Source organism: Narcine bancroftii, chromosome 13 (assembly GCF_036971445.1).
Source record: "Narcine bancroftii isolate sNarBan1 chromosome 13, sNarBan1.hap1, whole genome shotgun sequence".
NCBI classification, from domain to species: domain Eukaryota; kingdom Metazoa; phylum Chordata; class Chondrichthyes; order Torpediniformes; family Narcinidae; genus Narcine; species Narcine bancroftii.
In genome coordinates, this window is record NC_091481.1 from 26,512,158 (window position 1) to 26,528,855 (window position 16,698).

Consider the following 16,698-nt stretch of genomic DNA (forward strand, 5'->3'; position numbering starts at 1 on the left):
AACTAAGGCAAACCCATCTCAGAAGCAATCAACCACACTACTCTCTGGCTTCTCCCATCTAGCCATTGTCAAATCCAGGGCAATACTTCACCATGAAAACTGAGCATCTGAACCTTCCTGACTAACCTCCCAGGCGGGAACTTGTCATTTGCCTGACTCAAGTCCAAGCGGACAACACCCTCAGCCTTTCCTCATGTGCAATTCCTGCCTTTAGCTCCATTGCATTCCTCTTCATTTATTGAAATCTTTTATCTCGAGCACATTTGTATTTGCAATATATTTCAATATTGTCCACAAATCTTACTTCTGCTTATGGATCAGCACTGCTTGAATATTTAAGGTTCATGTTTGGTTCTGATATTATGAATACCATAATTATTTTTCAGAAGAAGTAACTACCACCGTGTCAACAAGCACCACTCCCTATTACATGGGTGAGTGTCCACCTGTTTCAATATGTAACTTGATGTATTTGTTTAATTCCATCTTTCTAAGATTTTTTGTTGTTTCACCATCAGTTTAAGTAGATGCCATTGGTTAATGGCATAATTATTGGATCTTTCATCATTTCTTCATCGATACATTGATTGGAATTTTCTTCTTTGAAATATGTCTGCTTAAATCACCCATTAATAACAAGTCATCTCTTGGTAATGAACTCATGCAGTTCATTTTCAAACTTTCAAGACAGTGCCAATCTTTTGGTTATTGATCAGGATCTAGATGCCTCATTCTGACTCAGAGGAGTGGTGAAGGATTGAAGGCGAAGAATGAGTACTGTGAGACTCCACAATTTTGTCGCTTTTGAATCTTCATTTGTGGATGTTCTGTGGTGAAAGGGATTATATTTTCATGTCTCCATTCTTATCACATTCTTAACAATTACTCTGTTTCTAGCAGAAAAGTTTCAACAGTGAGTTGTATGAGGCTTTCACTCTTGGTCACTGTGGATGCTCATTAGATTCAAGATTTACTCGTGGGACATATAAAACATTCAAAAAATATTATTGCCGCATCAAATATGATTGGAAATTAGGAATCACCTGCTGAAATGGTTTTGCACTGTGTCTTTTCATCTGTGCAATATGTCCTGACTCATTTACATCTTCTCAGTTCTATCCTTCTTCAAGATTAATGTTGTGATTATGAACATTTTTTTTATTTTCAGCAAAAACAACTACTGAGGCAACTTCAACTGAGTCAACCAGCAGTTCAACAACCAGTGAGTGATTCCTTCTCTCAATATTGATGAAGAGATCATTTTACACAATGATGGTGTTAGGCACTGCAAGCTTGCAATTAGTCATAGAACTTTATTGGCTTTCTTGAATATTTGCAATTTCAGCTCAGGTGAAAGATATGCCAGTCCCGAGTCTTGTGCATTCATTCTTGTTTGTCGATTTGATGCTGGACAGAGCAAGGGTATCTCTTTCATTAACCTTAGGTTTCTGTGGAAATAATACAGATGCAGAAGGGACTTCCTTTTGCTTCTCTTTCTCTATTACTTTCAGGGGTGACATGCAACATGAATGGCAAATCAAAGTCTGCCTGGCAGATGGCAGTTTCATTTCATATGACATGTTCTGTACCATGACATGACCATAAACAAATCTTATGTTTGAACTCTGAGTGGTTTTTAGAATCACATGACTTTGTCATTTGAGTTTGATTATTAATTTCCAGAAACTTCTCCAACTGTCACGTCAACACACTTTTCCTCCACTATAGCAAAGTGTTGGCCCCTTTTATTATCTGCCAGAACTTTGGTATTTATTTGTTTACTTTCACCCTCATATTGTCATTGTGAACCTCTACTTGTCTTCTACTCGAGCTTTATATACAATTTCATAGAACATTATTGGCCTTCATATTAGTCCCGATTTGATGGACAGTGAAGCTTTTTTTTCATTGAAAGATATTAAAATTAGTCACTCCCTCTGTCCACGGGTAACCCCTCCCAAAATAAACTGATCACGCACTTATAACTTACGTTGTTATTTGCAGTAACTTGCTGAACGAGGCTTTGGTCATAAGTCCTACGATTGTAAAAATAAGAGAACAGAGCAGTTTTGATGCTTCACAATCATCGTCCCTAAAATCAACATTGTGAAGTGTGCCACTTCTGCCTTTTCTGAATCCCCATGTTTTCAGTATGTCCTCAGGGGCAATTAGCAATAACTTGCAGTGTTAAATGTCAACGTTTACTTTGAATTGTACAAATGTAGAAAGATGACATGTTGAATGCAGAGATGATCTGATAATTAAGTTCTTTATTGGTGCATTTGAAGACAAGTCATCAAAGTGGCTGTTAGAAACATCCCATGACTAGTGCACACTTGCATTTGGATGATAGAAAGATCTCTCCTGGTTCTCGAATATTTTAGCCCTGTTTCCATGCTAATTCATCCTTAAATATAATGGATGCCAACATTTTAATTTGCAGAGCAAACAACATCTCCAGAGAAAACCACAACTGAGTCTACCACCAGTTACACATCTGGTGAGTGAAGCTTTCTCAATATTAATTGGCAGATATTTTTACCCAACTATGCTTGCATGGGCTTAAATTAAAAGAGAAAGTTACCAGCACAGAGGAAAGGTCAGAATGGCCTTTGTGCAATCTTCTGTCAATATTGTTTTTGAATTTTCAATCATTAGTCATTGCAAACTGGATTCTAGTTTAGTTGTATTCCATGTTCATCAAATGATCCAGATTTCATGCAGAGATGACCTGTGATGCATTGAATTACCCAGTAAATGATATTTCTGTTTAGAGTGATTTTTCTGATAGTAATATGCAAAATATTTTTTATAGTCCATAGTACTTCCGATTTATTTTCTTCTTCTTGATTTGTGTTATCTATGTGAAATGTCATGTTGATGTCTTCATTCATTCACAGGAAAAACAACAAAACCAACAACAGAGGCGATCACCAGCACCACACCAGGTTAGTGTTACCCTTTCTCAATTACTTCAAACAAGATTCCTTTCTCATATCACAAACTTGTATAAGAAACCTATATTCTGTATTTGGTCTTCATCCTCTTTGCTTCAGTTCAATGTTTCATTTTATGAAATCAATCTTCACATTTTGGTCTGCTCATTCCTGGGAACACTCTGATACAAGTGAGAGGAAGTTCTTGACTACCTCAAATTTTCCCCTATCACTCTTAACCCATGTCCACTGATTTGTATCCAATCTACCCTCAGTTGAAAAAGCCTTTCTAAATTTACCCTTATTAATTGTAAACTTCTCTCTCAAATCTCCTTCCATTTTTCTATCCTCCACGCAATAAAGTCCTATTCTGCTTAACCTTTTGCTGCAATATTACCCGAAGTCCAGGCAGCTTCCTAGTATGTCTTCTCCACACTCCTTCTTTCATTATTAATATCTTTCCTGCTGTTAAGTGACCGAAACTAGACAGCATACTCCAAATTTGTCCTCTCCAATATCTTATCCAACTTTATCATAACACCCCAGCTCCTGAAAGCTGATGCACCAAATATGCTCTTTACAATTCTATCCAGCTTTGACACCACTTTCAGGGAATTGTTTTTAAGTATTCCCTGGTCCCTCTGTTCTACTGCTCGCCACAGGAGCCTACCAGTTCCTTTCTTGGGTTGTCTTTTCAAAAGCAAACCTCGCATTTGTCTGCATTAAATTCTATTTGCCATTTTTCAGTCCATTTTTCAAGCTGCTTCGGATCCCTCAACAAGCTTTGAAAGTCTCCTTTGCTGTCCACCCTGCCTGCAGTCTTAGTGATGAATGCAAAGTTTCTGATCCAATTTACCACGTTATCATCCCAAACATTGATCTAGATGACAATCTATAATGACCCCAGCATTGAGGCACACAACTAAGGCACACCCATCTCAGAAGCAATCAACCACCACTCTCTGGCTTCTCCCATCTAGCCATTGTCAAATCCAGGGCAATACTTCACCATGAAAACTGAGCATCTGAACCTTCCTGACTAACCTCCCAGGCGGGAACTTGTCATTTGCCTGACTCAAGTCCAAGCGGACAACACCCTCAGCCTTTCCTCATGTGCAATTCCTGCCTTTAGCTCCATTGCATTCCTCTTCATTAATTGAAATCTTTTATCTCGAGCACATTTGTATTTGCAATATATTTCAATATTGTCCACAAATCTTACTTCTGCTTATGGATCAGCACTGCTTGAATAGTTAAGGTTCATGTTTGGTTCTGATATTATGAATACCATAATTATTTTTCAGAAGAAGTAACTACCACCGTGTCAACAAGCACCACTCCCTATTACATGGGTGAGTGTCCACCTGTTTCAATATGTAACTTGATGTATTTGTTTAATTCCATCTTTCTAAGATTTTTTGTTGTTTCACCATCAGTTTAAGTAGATGCCATTGGTTAATGGCATAATTATTGGATCTTTCATCATTTCTTCATCGATACATTGATTGGAATTTTCTTCTTTGAAATATGTCTGCTTAAATCACCCATTAATAACAAGTCATCTCTTGGTAATGAACTCATGCAGTTCAATTTCAAACTTTCAAGACAGTGCCAATCTTTTGGTTATTGATCAGGATCTAGATGCCTCATTCTGACTCAGAGGAGTGGTGAAGGATTGAAGGCGAAGAATGAGTACTGTGAGACTCCACAATTTTGTCGCTTTTGAATCTTCATTTGTGGATGTTCTGTGGTGAAAGGGATTATATTTTCATGTCTCCATTCTTATCACATTCTTAACAATTACTCTGTTTCTAGCAGAAAAGTTTCAACATTGAGTTGTATGAGGCTTTCACTCTTGGTCACTGTGGATGCTCATTAGATTCAAGATTTACTCGTGGGACATATAAAACATTCAAAACATATTATTGCCGCATCAAATATGATTGGAAATTAGGAATCACCTGCTGAAATGGTTTTGCACTGTGTCTTTTCATCTGTGCAATATGTCCTGACTCATTTACATCTTCTCAGTTCTGTCCTTCTTCAAGATTAATGTTGTGATTATGAACATTTTTTTTATTTTCAGCAAAAACAACTACTGAGGCAACTTCAACTGAGTCAACCAGCAGTTCAACAGCCAGTGAGTGATTCCTTCTCTCAATATTGATGAAGAGATCGTTTTACACAATGATGGTGTTAGGCACTGCAAGCTTGCAATTAGTCATAGAACTTTATTGGCTTTCTTGAATATTTGCAATTTCAGCTCGGGTGAAAGATATGCCAGTCCCGAGTCTTGTGCATTCATTCTTGTTTGTCGATTTGATGCTGGACAGAGCAAGGGTATCTCTTTCATTAACCTTAGGATTCTGTGCAAATAATACAGATGCAGAAGGGACTCCCTTTTCATTCTCTTTCTCTATTACTTTCAGGGATGACATGCAACACCAATGGGAAATCAATGTCTGCCTGGCAGATGGCAGTTTCATTTCATATGACATGTTTTGTACCATGACATGACCATAAGCAAATCTTATGTTTGAACTCAGAGTAGTTTAAGAATCACTTCACTTTGTCATTTGAGTTTGATTATTAATTTCCAGAAACTTCTCCAACTGTCACATCAACACTCTTTTCCTCCACAATAGCAAAGTGTTGCCTCCTTTCATCATCTGCCAGAATTTGGAATTTTTTTGTTTACTTTCACCCTCAGATTGTCATTGTGAACTTCTACTTGTCTTCTACTCTAGCTTTATATTCAATTTCATAGAACATTATTGGCCTTCATGTTCAGTCCCGATTTGATGGACAGTGAAGCTTTTTTTCATTGAAAGTTATTAAAATTAGTCACTCCCTCTGTCCACGGGTAACCTTTCCCAAAATAATCTGATCACGCACTTATAACTTATGATGTTATTTGCAGTAACTTGCTGAACGAGGCTTTGGTCATAAGTCCTACGATTGTAAAAATAAGAGAACAGAGCAGTTTTGATTCTTCACAATCATCGTCCCTAAAATCAACATTGTGAAGTGTGCCACTTCTGCCTTTTCTGAATCCCCATATTTTCAGTATGTCCTCAGGGACAATTCGCAATAACTTGCAGTGTTAAATGTCAACGTTTACTTTGAATTGTACAAATGTAGAAAGATGACATGTTGAATGCAGAGATGATCTGATAATTAAGTTCTTTATTGGTGCATTTGAGGACAAGACATCAAAGTGGCTGTTAGAAACATCCCATGACTAGTGCACACTTGCATTTGGATGATAGAAAGATCTCTCCTGGTTCTCGAATATTTTAGCCCTGTTTCAATGCTAATTCATCCTTAAATATAATGGATGCCAACATTTTAATTTGCAGAGCAAACAACATCTCCAGAGAAAACCACAACTGAGTCTACCACCAGTTACACATCTGGTGAGTGAAGCTTTCTCAATATTAATTGGTAGATATTTTTACCCAACTATGTTTGCATGGGCTTAAATTAAAAGAGAAAGTTACCAGCACAGAGGAAAGGTCAGAATGGCCTTTGTGCAATCTTCTGTCAATATTGTTTTTGAATTTTCAATCATTAGTCATTGCAAACTGGATTCTAGTTTAGTTGTATTCCATGTTCATCAAATGATCCAGATTTCATGCAGAGATGACCTGTGATGCATTGAATTACCCAGTAAATGATATTTCTGTTTAGAGTGATTTTTCTGATAGTAATATGCAAAATATTTTTTATAGTCCATAGTACTTCCGATTTAATTTCTTCTTCTTGATTTGTGTTATCTATGTGAAATGTCATGTTGATGTCTTCATTCATTCACAGAAAAAACAACAAAACCAACAACAGAGGCGATCACCAGCACCACACCAGGTTAGTGTTACCCTTTCTCAATTACTTCAAACAAGATTCCTTTCTCATATCACAAACTTGTATAAGAAACCTATATTCTGTATTTGGTCTTCATCCTCTTTGCTTCAGTTCAATGTTTCATTTTATGAAATCAATCTTCACATTTTGGTCTGCTCATTCCTGGGAACACTCTGATACAAGTGAGAGGAAGTTCTTGACTACCTCAAATTTTTCCCTATCACTCTTAACCCATGTCCACTGATTTGTATCCAATCTACCCTCAGTTGAAAAAGCCTTTCTAAATTTACCCTTATTAATTGTAAAATTCTCTCTCAAATCTCCTTCCATTTTTCTATCCTCCACGGAATAAAGTCCTATTCTGCTTAACCTTTTGCTGCAATATTACCTGAAGTCCAGGCAGCTTCCTAGTATGTCTTCTCCACACTCCTTCTTTCATTATTAATATCTTTCCTGCTGTTAAGTGACCGAAACTAGACAGCATACTCCAAATTTGTCCTCTCCAATATCTTATCCAACTTTATCATAAAACCCCAGCTCCTGAAAGCTGATGCACCAAATATGCTCTTTACAATTCTATCCAGCTTTGACGCCACTTTCAGGGAATTGTTTTTAAGTATTCCCTGGTCCCTCTGTTCTACTGCTCGCCACAGGAGCCTACCAGTTCCTTTCTTGGGTTGTCTTTCCAAAAGCAAACCTCACATTTGTCTGCATTAAATTCTATTTGCTATTTTTCAGACTATTTTTCAAGCTGCTTTGGATCCCTCAACAAGCTTTGAAAGTCTCCTTTGCTGTCCACCCTGCCTTCAGTCTTAGTGATGAATGCAAAGTTTCTGATCCAATTTACCACATTATCATCCCAAACATTGATCTAGATGACAATCAATAATGACCCCAGCATTGAGGCGCACAACTAAGGCAAACCCATCTCAGAAGCAATCAACCACACTACTCTCTGGCTTCTCCCATCTAGCCATTGTCAAATCCAGGGCAATACTTCACCATGAAAACTGAGCATCTGAACCTTCCTGACTAACCTCCCAGGCGGGAACTTGTCATTTGCCTGACTCAAGTCCAAGCGGACAACACCCTCAGCCTTTCCTCATGTGCAATTCCTGCCTTTAGCTCCATTGCATTCCTCTTCATTTATTGAAATCTTTTATCTCGAGCACATTTGTATTTGCAATATATTTCAATATTGTCCACAAATCTTACTTCTGCTTATGGATCAGCACTGCTTGAATATTTAAGGTTCATGTTTGGTTCTGATATTATGAATACCATAATTATTTTTCAGAAGAAGTAACTACCACCGTGTCAACAAGCACCACTCCCTATTACATGGGTGAGTGTCCACCTGTTTCAATATGTAACTTGATGTATTTGTTTAATTCCATCTTTGTAAGATTTTTTGTTGTTTCACCATCAGTTTAAGTAGATGCCATTGGTTAATGGCATAATTATTGGATCTTTCATCATTTCTTCATCGATACATTGATTGGAATTTTCTTCTTTGAAATATGTCTGCTTAAATCACCCATTAATAACAAGTCATCTCTTGGTAATGAACTCATGCAGTTCATTTTCAAACTTTCAAGAGAGTGCCAATCTTTTGGTTATTGATCAGGATCTAGATGCCTCATTCTGACTCAGAGGAGTGGTGAAGGATTGAAGGCGAAGAATGAGTACTGTGAGACTCCACAATTTTGTCGCTTTTGAATCTTCATTTGTGGATGTTCTGTGGTGAAAGGGATTATATTTTCATGTCTCCATTCTTATCACATTCTTAACAATTACTCTGTTTCTAGCAGAAAAGTTTCAACAGTGAGTTGTATGAGGCTTTCACTCTTGGTCACTGTGGATGCTCATTAGATTCAAGATTTACTCGTGGGACATATAAAACATTCAAAAAATATTATTGCCGCATCAAATATGATTGGAAATTAGGAATCACCTGCTGAAATGGTTTTGCACTGTGTCTTTTCATCTGTGCAATATGTCCTGACTCATTTACATCTTCTCAGTTCTGTCCTTCTTCAAGATTAATGTTGTGATTATGAACATTTTTTTTATTTTCAGCAAAAACAACTACTGAGGCAACTTCAACTGAGTCAACCAGCAGTTCAACAACCAGTGAGTGATTCCTTCTCTCAATATTGATGAAGAGATCGTTTTACACAATGATGGTGTTAGGCACTGCAAGCTTGCAATTAGTCATAGAACTTTATTGGCTTTCTTGAATATTTGCAATTTCAGCTCAGGTGAAAGATATGCCAGTCCCGAGTCTTGTGCATTCATTCTTGTTTGTCGATTTGATGCTGGACAGAGCAAGGGTATCTCTTTCATTAACCTTAGGTTTCTGTGGAAATAATACAGATGCAGAAGGGACTTCCTTTTGCTTCTCTTTCTCTATTACTTTCAGGGGTGACATGCAACATGAATGGCAAATCAAAGTCTGCCTGGCAGATGGCAGTTTCATTTCATATGACATGTTCTGTACCATGACATGACCATAAACAAATCTTATGTTTGAACTCTGAGTGGTTTTTAGAATCACATGACTTTGTCATTTGAGTTTGATTATTAATTTCCAGAAACTTCTCCAACTGTCACGTCAACACACTTTTCCTCCACTATAGCAAAGTGTTGGCCCCTTTTATTATCTGCCAGAACTTTGGTATTTATTTGTTTACTTTCACCCTCATATTGTCATTGTGAACCTCTACTTGTCTTCTACTCGAGCTTTATATACAATTTCATAGAACATTATTGGCCTTCATATTAGTCCCGATTTGATGGACAGTGAAGCTTTTTTTTCATTGAAAGATATTAAAATTAGTCACTCCCTCTGTCCACGGGTAACCCCTCCCAAAATAAACTGATCACGCACTTATAACTTACGTTGTTATTTGCAGTAACTTGCTGAACGAGGCTTTGGTCATAAGTCCTACGATTGTAAAAATAAGAGAACAGAGCAGTTTTGATGCTTCACAATCATCGTCCCTAAAATCAACATTGTGAAGTGTGCCACTTCTGCCTTTTCTGAATCCCCATGTTTTCAGTATGTCCTCAGGGGCAATTAGCAATAACTTGCAGTGTTAAATGTCAACGTTTACTTTGAATTGTACAAATGTAGAAAGATGACATGTTGAATGCAGAGATGATCTGATAATTAAGTTCTTTATTGGTGCATTTGAAGACAAGTCATCAAAGTGGCTGTTAGAAACATCCCATGACTAGTGCACACTTGCATTTGGATGATAGAAAGATCTCTCCTGGTTCTCGAATATTTTAGCCCTGTTTCCATGCTAATTCATCCTTAAATATAATGGATGCCAACATTTTAATTTGCAGAGCAAACAACATCTCCAGAGAAAACCACAACTGAGTCTACCACCAGTTACACATCTGGTGAGTGAAGCTTTCTCAATATTAATTGGCAGATATTTTTACCCAACTATGCTTGCATGGGCTTAAATTAAAAGAGAAAGTTACCAGCACAGAGGAAAGGTCAGAATGGCCTTTGTGCAATCTTCTGTCAATATTGTTTTTGAATTTTCAATCATTAGTCATTGCAAACTGGATTCTAGTTTAGTTGTATTCCATGTTCATCAAATGATCCAGATTTCATGCAGAGATGACCTGTGATGCATTGAATTACCCAGTAAATGATATTTCTGTTTAGAGTGATTTTTCTGATAGTAATATGCAAAATATTTTTTATAGTCCATAGTACTTCCGATTTATTTTCTTCTTCTTGATTTGTGTTATCTATGTGAAATGTCATGTTGATGTCTTCATTCATTCACAGGAAAAACAACAAAACCAACAACAGAGGCGATCACCAGCACCACACCAGGTTAGTGTTACCCTTTCTCAATTACTTCAAACAAGATTCCTTTCTCATATCACAAACTTGTATAAGAAACCTATATTCTGTATTTGGTCTTCATCCTCTTTGCTTCAGTTCAATGTTTCATTTTATGAAATCAATCTTCACATTTTGGTCTGCTCATTCCTGGGAACACTCTGATACAAGTGAGAGGAAGTTCTTGACTACCTCAAATTTTCCCCTATCACTCTTAACCCATGTCCACTGATTTGTATCCAATCTACCCTCAGTTGAAAAAGCCTTTCTAAATTTACCCTTATTAATTGTAAAATTCTCTCTCAAATCTCCTTCCATTTTTCTATCCTCCACGCAATAAAGTCCTATTCTGCTTAACCTTTTGCTGCAATATTACCTGAAGTCCAGGCAGCTTCCTAGTATGTCTTCTCCACACTCCTTCTTTCATTATTAATATCTTTCCTGCTGTTAAGTGACCGAAACTAGACAGCATACTCCAAATTTGTCCTCTCCAATATCTTATCCAAATTTATCATAACACCCCAGCTCCTGAAAGCTGATGCACCAAATATGCTCTTTACAATTCTATCCAGCTTTGACACCACTTTCAGGGAATTGTTTTTAAGTATTCCCTGGTCCCTCTGTTCTACTGCTCGCCACAGGAGCCTACCAGTTCCTTTCTTGGGTTGTCTTTCCAAAAGCAAACCTCACATTTGTCTGCATTCAATTCTATTTGCTATTTTTCAGACTATTTTTCAAGCTGCTTCGGATCCCTCAACAAGCTTTGAAAGTCTCCTTTGCTGTCCACCCTGCCTTCAGTCTTAGTGATGAATGCAAAGTTTCTGATCCAATTTACCACATTATCATCCCAAACATTGATCTAGATGACAATCAATAATGACCCCAGCATTGAGGCGCACAACTAAGGCAAACCCATCTCAGAAGCAATCAACCACACTACTCTCTGGCTTCTCCCATCTAGCCATTGTCAAATCCAGGGCAATACTTCACCATGAAAACTGAGCATCTGAACCTTCCTGACTAACCTCCCAGGCGGGAACTTGTCATTTGCCTGACTCAAGTCCAAGCGGACAACACCCTCAGCCTTTCCTCATGTGCAATTCCTGCCTTTAGCTCCATTGCATTCCTCTTCATTTATTGAAATCTTTTATCTCGAGCACATTTGTATTTGCAATATATTTCAATATTGTCCACAAATCTTACTTCTGCTTATGGATCAGCACTGCTTGAATATTTAAGGTTCATGTTTGGTTCTGATATTATGAATACCATAATTATTTTTCAGAAGAAGTAACTACCACCGTGTCAACAAGCACCACTCCCTATTACATGGGTGAGTGTCCACCTGTTTCAATATGTAACTTGATGTATTTGTTTAATTCCATCTTTGTAAGATTTTTTGTTGTTTCACCATCAGTTTAAGTAGATGCCATTGGTTAATGGCATAATTATTGGATCTTTCATCATTTCTTCATCGATACATTGATTGGAATTTTCTTCTTTGAAATATGTCTGCTTAAATCACCCATTAATAACAAGTCATCTCTTGGTAATGAACTCATGCAGTTCATTTTCAAACTTTCAAGACAGTGCCAATCTTTTGGTTATTGATCAGGATCTAGATGCCTCATTCTGACTCAGAGGAGTGGTGAAGGATTGAAGGCGAAGAATGGGTACTGTGAGACTCCACAATTTTGTCGCTTTTGAATCTTCATTTGTGGATGTTCTGTGGTGAAAGGGATTATATTTTCATGTCTCCATTCTTATCACATTCTTAACAATTACTCTGTTTCTAGCAGAAAAGTTTCAACAGTGAGTTGTATGAGGCTTTCACTCTTGGTCACTGTGGATGCTCATTAGATTCAAGATTTACTCGTGGGACATATAAAACATTCAAAAAATATTATTGCCGCATCAAATATGATTGGAAATTAGGAATCACCTGCTGAAATGGTTTTGCACTGTGTCTTTTCATCTGTGCAATATGTCCTGACTCATTTACATCTTCTCAGTTCTGTCCTTCTTCAAGATTAATGTTGTGATTATGAACATTTTTTTTATTTTCAGCAAAAACAACTACTGAGGCAACTTCAACTGAGTCAACCAGCAGTTCAACAACCAGTGAGTGATTCCTTCTCTCAATATTGATGAAGAGATCGTTTTACACAATGATGGTGTTAGGCACTGCAAGCTTGCAATTAGTCATAGAACTTTATTGGCTTTCTTGAATATTTGCAATTTCAGCTCAGGTGAAAGATATGCCAGTCCCGAGTCTTGTGCATTCATTCTTGTTTGTCGATTTGATGCTGGACAGAGCAAGGGTATCTCTTTCATTAACCTTAGGTTTCTGTGGAAATAATACAGATGCAGAAGGGACTTCCTTTTGCTTCTCTTTCTCTATTACTTTCAGGGGTGACATGCAACATGAATGGCAAATCAAAGTCTGCCTGGCAGATGGCAGTTTCATTTCATATGACATGTTCTGTACCATGACATGACCATAAACAAATCTTATGTTTGAACTCTGAGTGGTTTTTAGAATCACATGACTTTGTCATTTGAGTTTGATTATTAATTTCCAGAAACTTCTCCAACTGTCACGTCAACACACTTTTCCTCCACTATAGCAAAGTGTTGGCCCCTTTTATTATCTGCCAGAACTTTGGTATTTATTTGTTTACTTTCACCCTCATATTGTCATTGTGAACCTCTACTTGTCTTCTACTCGAGCTTTATATACAATTTCATAGAACATTATTGGCCTTCATATTAGTCCCGATTTGATGGACAGTGAAGCTTTTTTTTCATTGAAAGATATTAAAATTAGTCACTCCCTCTGTCCACGGGTAACCCCTCCCAAAATAAACTGATCACGCACTTATAACTTACGTTGTTATTTGCAGTAACTTGCTGAACGAGGCTTTGGTCATAAGTCCTACGATTGTAAAAATAAGAGAACAGAGCAGTTTTGATGCTTCACAATCATCGTCCCTAAAATCAACATTGTGAAGTGTGCCACTTCTGCCTTTTCTGAATCCCCATGTTTTCAGTATGTCCTCAGGGGCAATTAGCAATAACTTGCAGTGTTAAATGTCAACGTTTACTTTGAATTGTACAAATGTAGAAAGATGACATGTTGAATGCAGAGATGATCTGATAATTAAGTTCTTTATTGGTGCATTTGAAGACAAGTCATCAAAGTGGCTGTTAGAAACATCCCATGACTAGTGCACACTTGCATTTGGATGATAGAAAGATCTCTCCTGGTTCTCGAATATTTTAGCCCTGTTTCCATGCTAATTCATCCTTAAATATAATGGATGCCAACATTTTAATTTGCAGAGCAAACAACATCTCCAGAGAAAACCACAACTGAGTCTACCACCAGTTACACATCTGGTGAGTGAAGCTTTCTCAATATTAATTGGCAGATATTTTTACCCAACTATGCTTGCATGGGCTTAAATTAAAAGAGAAAGTTACCAGCACAGAGGAAAGGTCAGAATGGCCTTTGTGCAATCTTCTGTCAATATTGTTTTTGAATTTTCAATCATTAGTCATTGCAAACTGGATTCTAGTTTAGTTGTATTCCATGTTCATCAAATGATCCAGATTTCATGCAGAGATGACCTGTGATGCATTGAATTACCCAGTAAATGATATTTCTGTTTAGAGTGATTTTTCTGATAGTAATATGCAAAATATTTTTTATAGTCCATAGTACTTCCGATTTATTTTCTTCTTCTTGATTTGTGTTATCTATGTGAAATGTCATGTTGATGTCTTCATTCATTCACAGGAAAAACAACAAAACCAACAACAGAGGCGATCACCAGCACCACACCAGGTTAGTGTTACCCTTTCTCAATTACTTCAAACAAGATTCCTTTCTCATATCACAAACTTGTATAAGAAACCTATATTCTGTATTTGGTCTTCATCCTCTTTGCTTCAGTTCAATGTTTCATTTTATGAAATCAATCTTCACATTTTGGTCTGCTCATTCCTGGGAACACTCTGATACAAGTGAGAGGAAGTTCTTGACTACCTCAAATTTTCCCCTATCACTCTTAACCCATGTCCACTGATTTGTATCCAATCTACCCTCAGTTGAAAAAGCCTTTCTAAATTTACCCTTATTAATTGTAAACTTCTCTCTCAAATCTCCTTCCATTTTTCTATCCTCCACGGAATAAAGTCCTATTCTGCTTAACCTTTTGCTGCAATATTACCCGAAGTCCAGGCAGCTTCCTAGTATGTCTTCTCCACACTCCTTCTTTCATTATTAATATCTTTCCTGCTGTTAAGTGACCGAAACTAGACAGCATACTCCAAATTTGTCCTCTCCAATATCTTATCCAACTTTATCATAACACCCCAGCTCTTGAAAGCTGATGCACCAAATATTCTCTTAACAATCCTATCCAGCTTTGACGCCACTTTCTGGGAATTGTTTTTAAGTATTCCCTGGTCCCTCTGTTCTACTGCTCGCCACAGGAGCCTACCAGTTCCTTTTTGGGTTGTCTTTTCAAAAGCAAACCTCACATTTGTCTGCATTAAATTCTATTTGCCATTTTTCAGTCCATTTTTCAAGCTGCTTCGGATCCCTCAACAAGCTTTGAAAGTCTCCTTTGCTGTCCACCCTGCCTGCAGTCTTAGTGATGAATGCAAAGTTTCTGATCCAATTTACCACGTTATCATCCCAAACATTGATCTAGATGACAATCTATAATGACCCCAGCATTGAGGCACACAACTAAGGCACACCCATCTCAGAAGCAATCAACCACCACTCTCTGGCTTCTCCCATCTAGCCATTGTCAAATCCAGGGCAATACTTCACCATGAAAACTGAGCATCTGAACCTTCCTGACTAACCTCCCAGGCGGGAACTTGTCATTTGCCTGACTCAAGTCCAAGCGGACAACACCCTCAGCCTTTCCTCATGTGCAATTCCTGCCTTTAGCTCCATTGCATTCCTCTTCATTAATTGAAATCTTTTATCTCGAGCACATTTGTATTTGCAATATATTTCAATATTGTCCACAAATCTTACTTCTGCTTATGGATCAGCACTGCTTGAATAGTTAAGGTTCATGTTTGGTTCTGATATTATGAATACCATAATTATTTTTCAGAAGAAGTAACTACCACCGTGTCAACAAGCACCACTCCCTATTACATGGGTGAGTGTCCACCTGTTTCAATATGTAACTTGATGTATTTGTTTAATTCCATCTTTCTAAGATTTTTTGTTGTTTCACCATCAGTTTAAGTAGATGCCATTGGTTAATGGCATAATTATTGGATCTTTCATCATTTCTTCATCGATACATTGATTGGAATTTTCTTCTTTGAAATATGTCTGCTTAAATCACCCATTAATAACACGTCATCTCTTGGTAATGAACTCATGCAGTTCAATTTCAAACTTTCAAGACAGTGCCAATCTTTTGGTTATTGATCAGGATCTAGATGCCTCATTCTGACTCAGAGGAGTGGTGAAGGATTGAAGGCGAAGAATGAGTACTGTGAGACTCCACAATTTTGTCGCTTTTGAATCTTCATTTGTGGATGTTCTGTGGTGAAAGGAATTATATTTTCATGTCTCCATTCTTATCACATTCTTAACAATTACTCTGTTTTTACCAGAAACGTTTCAACAGTGAGTTGTATGAGGCTTTCACTCTTGGTCACTGTGGATGCTCATTAGATTCAAGATTTACTCGTGGGACATATAAAACATTCAAAAAATATTATTGCCGCATCAAATATGATTGGAAATTAGGAATCACTTGCTGAAATGGTTTTGCACTGTGTCTTTTCATCTGTGCAATATGTCCTGACTCATTTACATCTTCTCAGTTCTGTCCTTCTTCAAGATTAATGTTGTGATTATGAACATTTTTTTTATTTTCAGCAAAAACAACTACTGAGGCAACTTCAACTGAGTCAACCAGCAGTTCATCAACCAGCAGTTCAACAACCAGTGAGTGATTCCTTCTCTCAATATTGATGAAGAGATCGTTTTAC

At 37.4% G+C, this 16,698-nt stretch overlaps 1 protein-coding gene and 2 long non-coding RNA genes across 3 annotated transcripts in view; all 3 read left to right on the forward strand.

Moving 5' to 3' along the window:
- The first annotated feature begins 2,443 nt into the window (after positions 1–2,443).
- Positions 2,444–4,288, forward strand: LOC138748664 (uncharacterized). Its single transcript, XR_011348211.1, has 3 exons — positions 2,444–2,500; positions 2,901–2,948; positions 4,241–4,288. It is a non-coding gene; the product is annotated as an uncharacterized lncRNA (long non-coding RNA).
- Positions 4,289–6,295: 2,007 nt separating this feature from the next.
- Positions 6,296–8,142, forward strand: LOC138748615 (uncharacterized). Its single transcript, XR_011348189.1, has 3 exons — positions 6,296–6,352; positions 6,753–6,800; positions 8,095–8,142. It is a non-coding gene; the product is annotated as an uncharacterized lncRNA (long non-coding RNA).
- Positions 8,143–12,334: 4,192 nt separating this feature from the next.
- Positions 12,335–16,698, forward strand: part of LOC138748013 (mucin-2-like) — a 57,518-nt gene continuing 53,154 nt past the window's right edge. Inside the window, exons 1-6 of the mRNA XM_069907713.1 lie at positions 12,335–12,338; positions 12,733–12,786; positions 14,008–14,064; positions 14,465–14,512; positions 15,804–15,851; positions 16,586–16,654. Coding sequence (XP_069763814.1) covers positions 12,335–12,338; positions 12,733–12,786; positions 14,008–14,064; positions 14,465–14,512; positions 15,804–15,851; positions 16,586–16,654 — 280 coding nt within the window. The remainder of the gene's footprint in view (positions 12,339–12,732; positions 12,787–14,007; positions 14,065–14,464; positions 14,513–15,803; positions 15,852–16,585; positions 16,655–16,698) is intronic.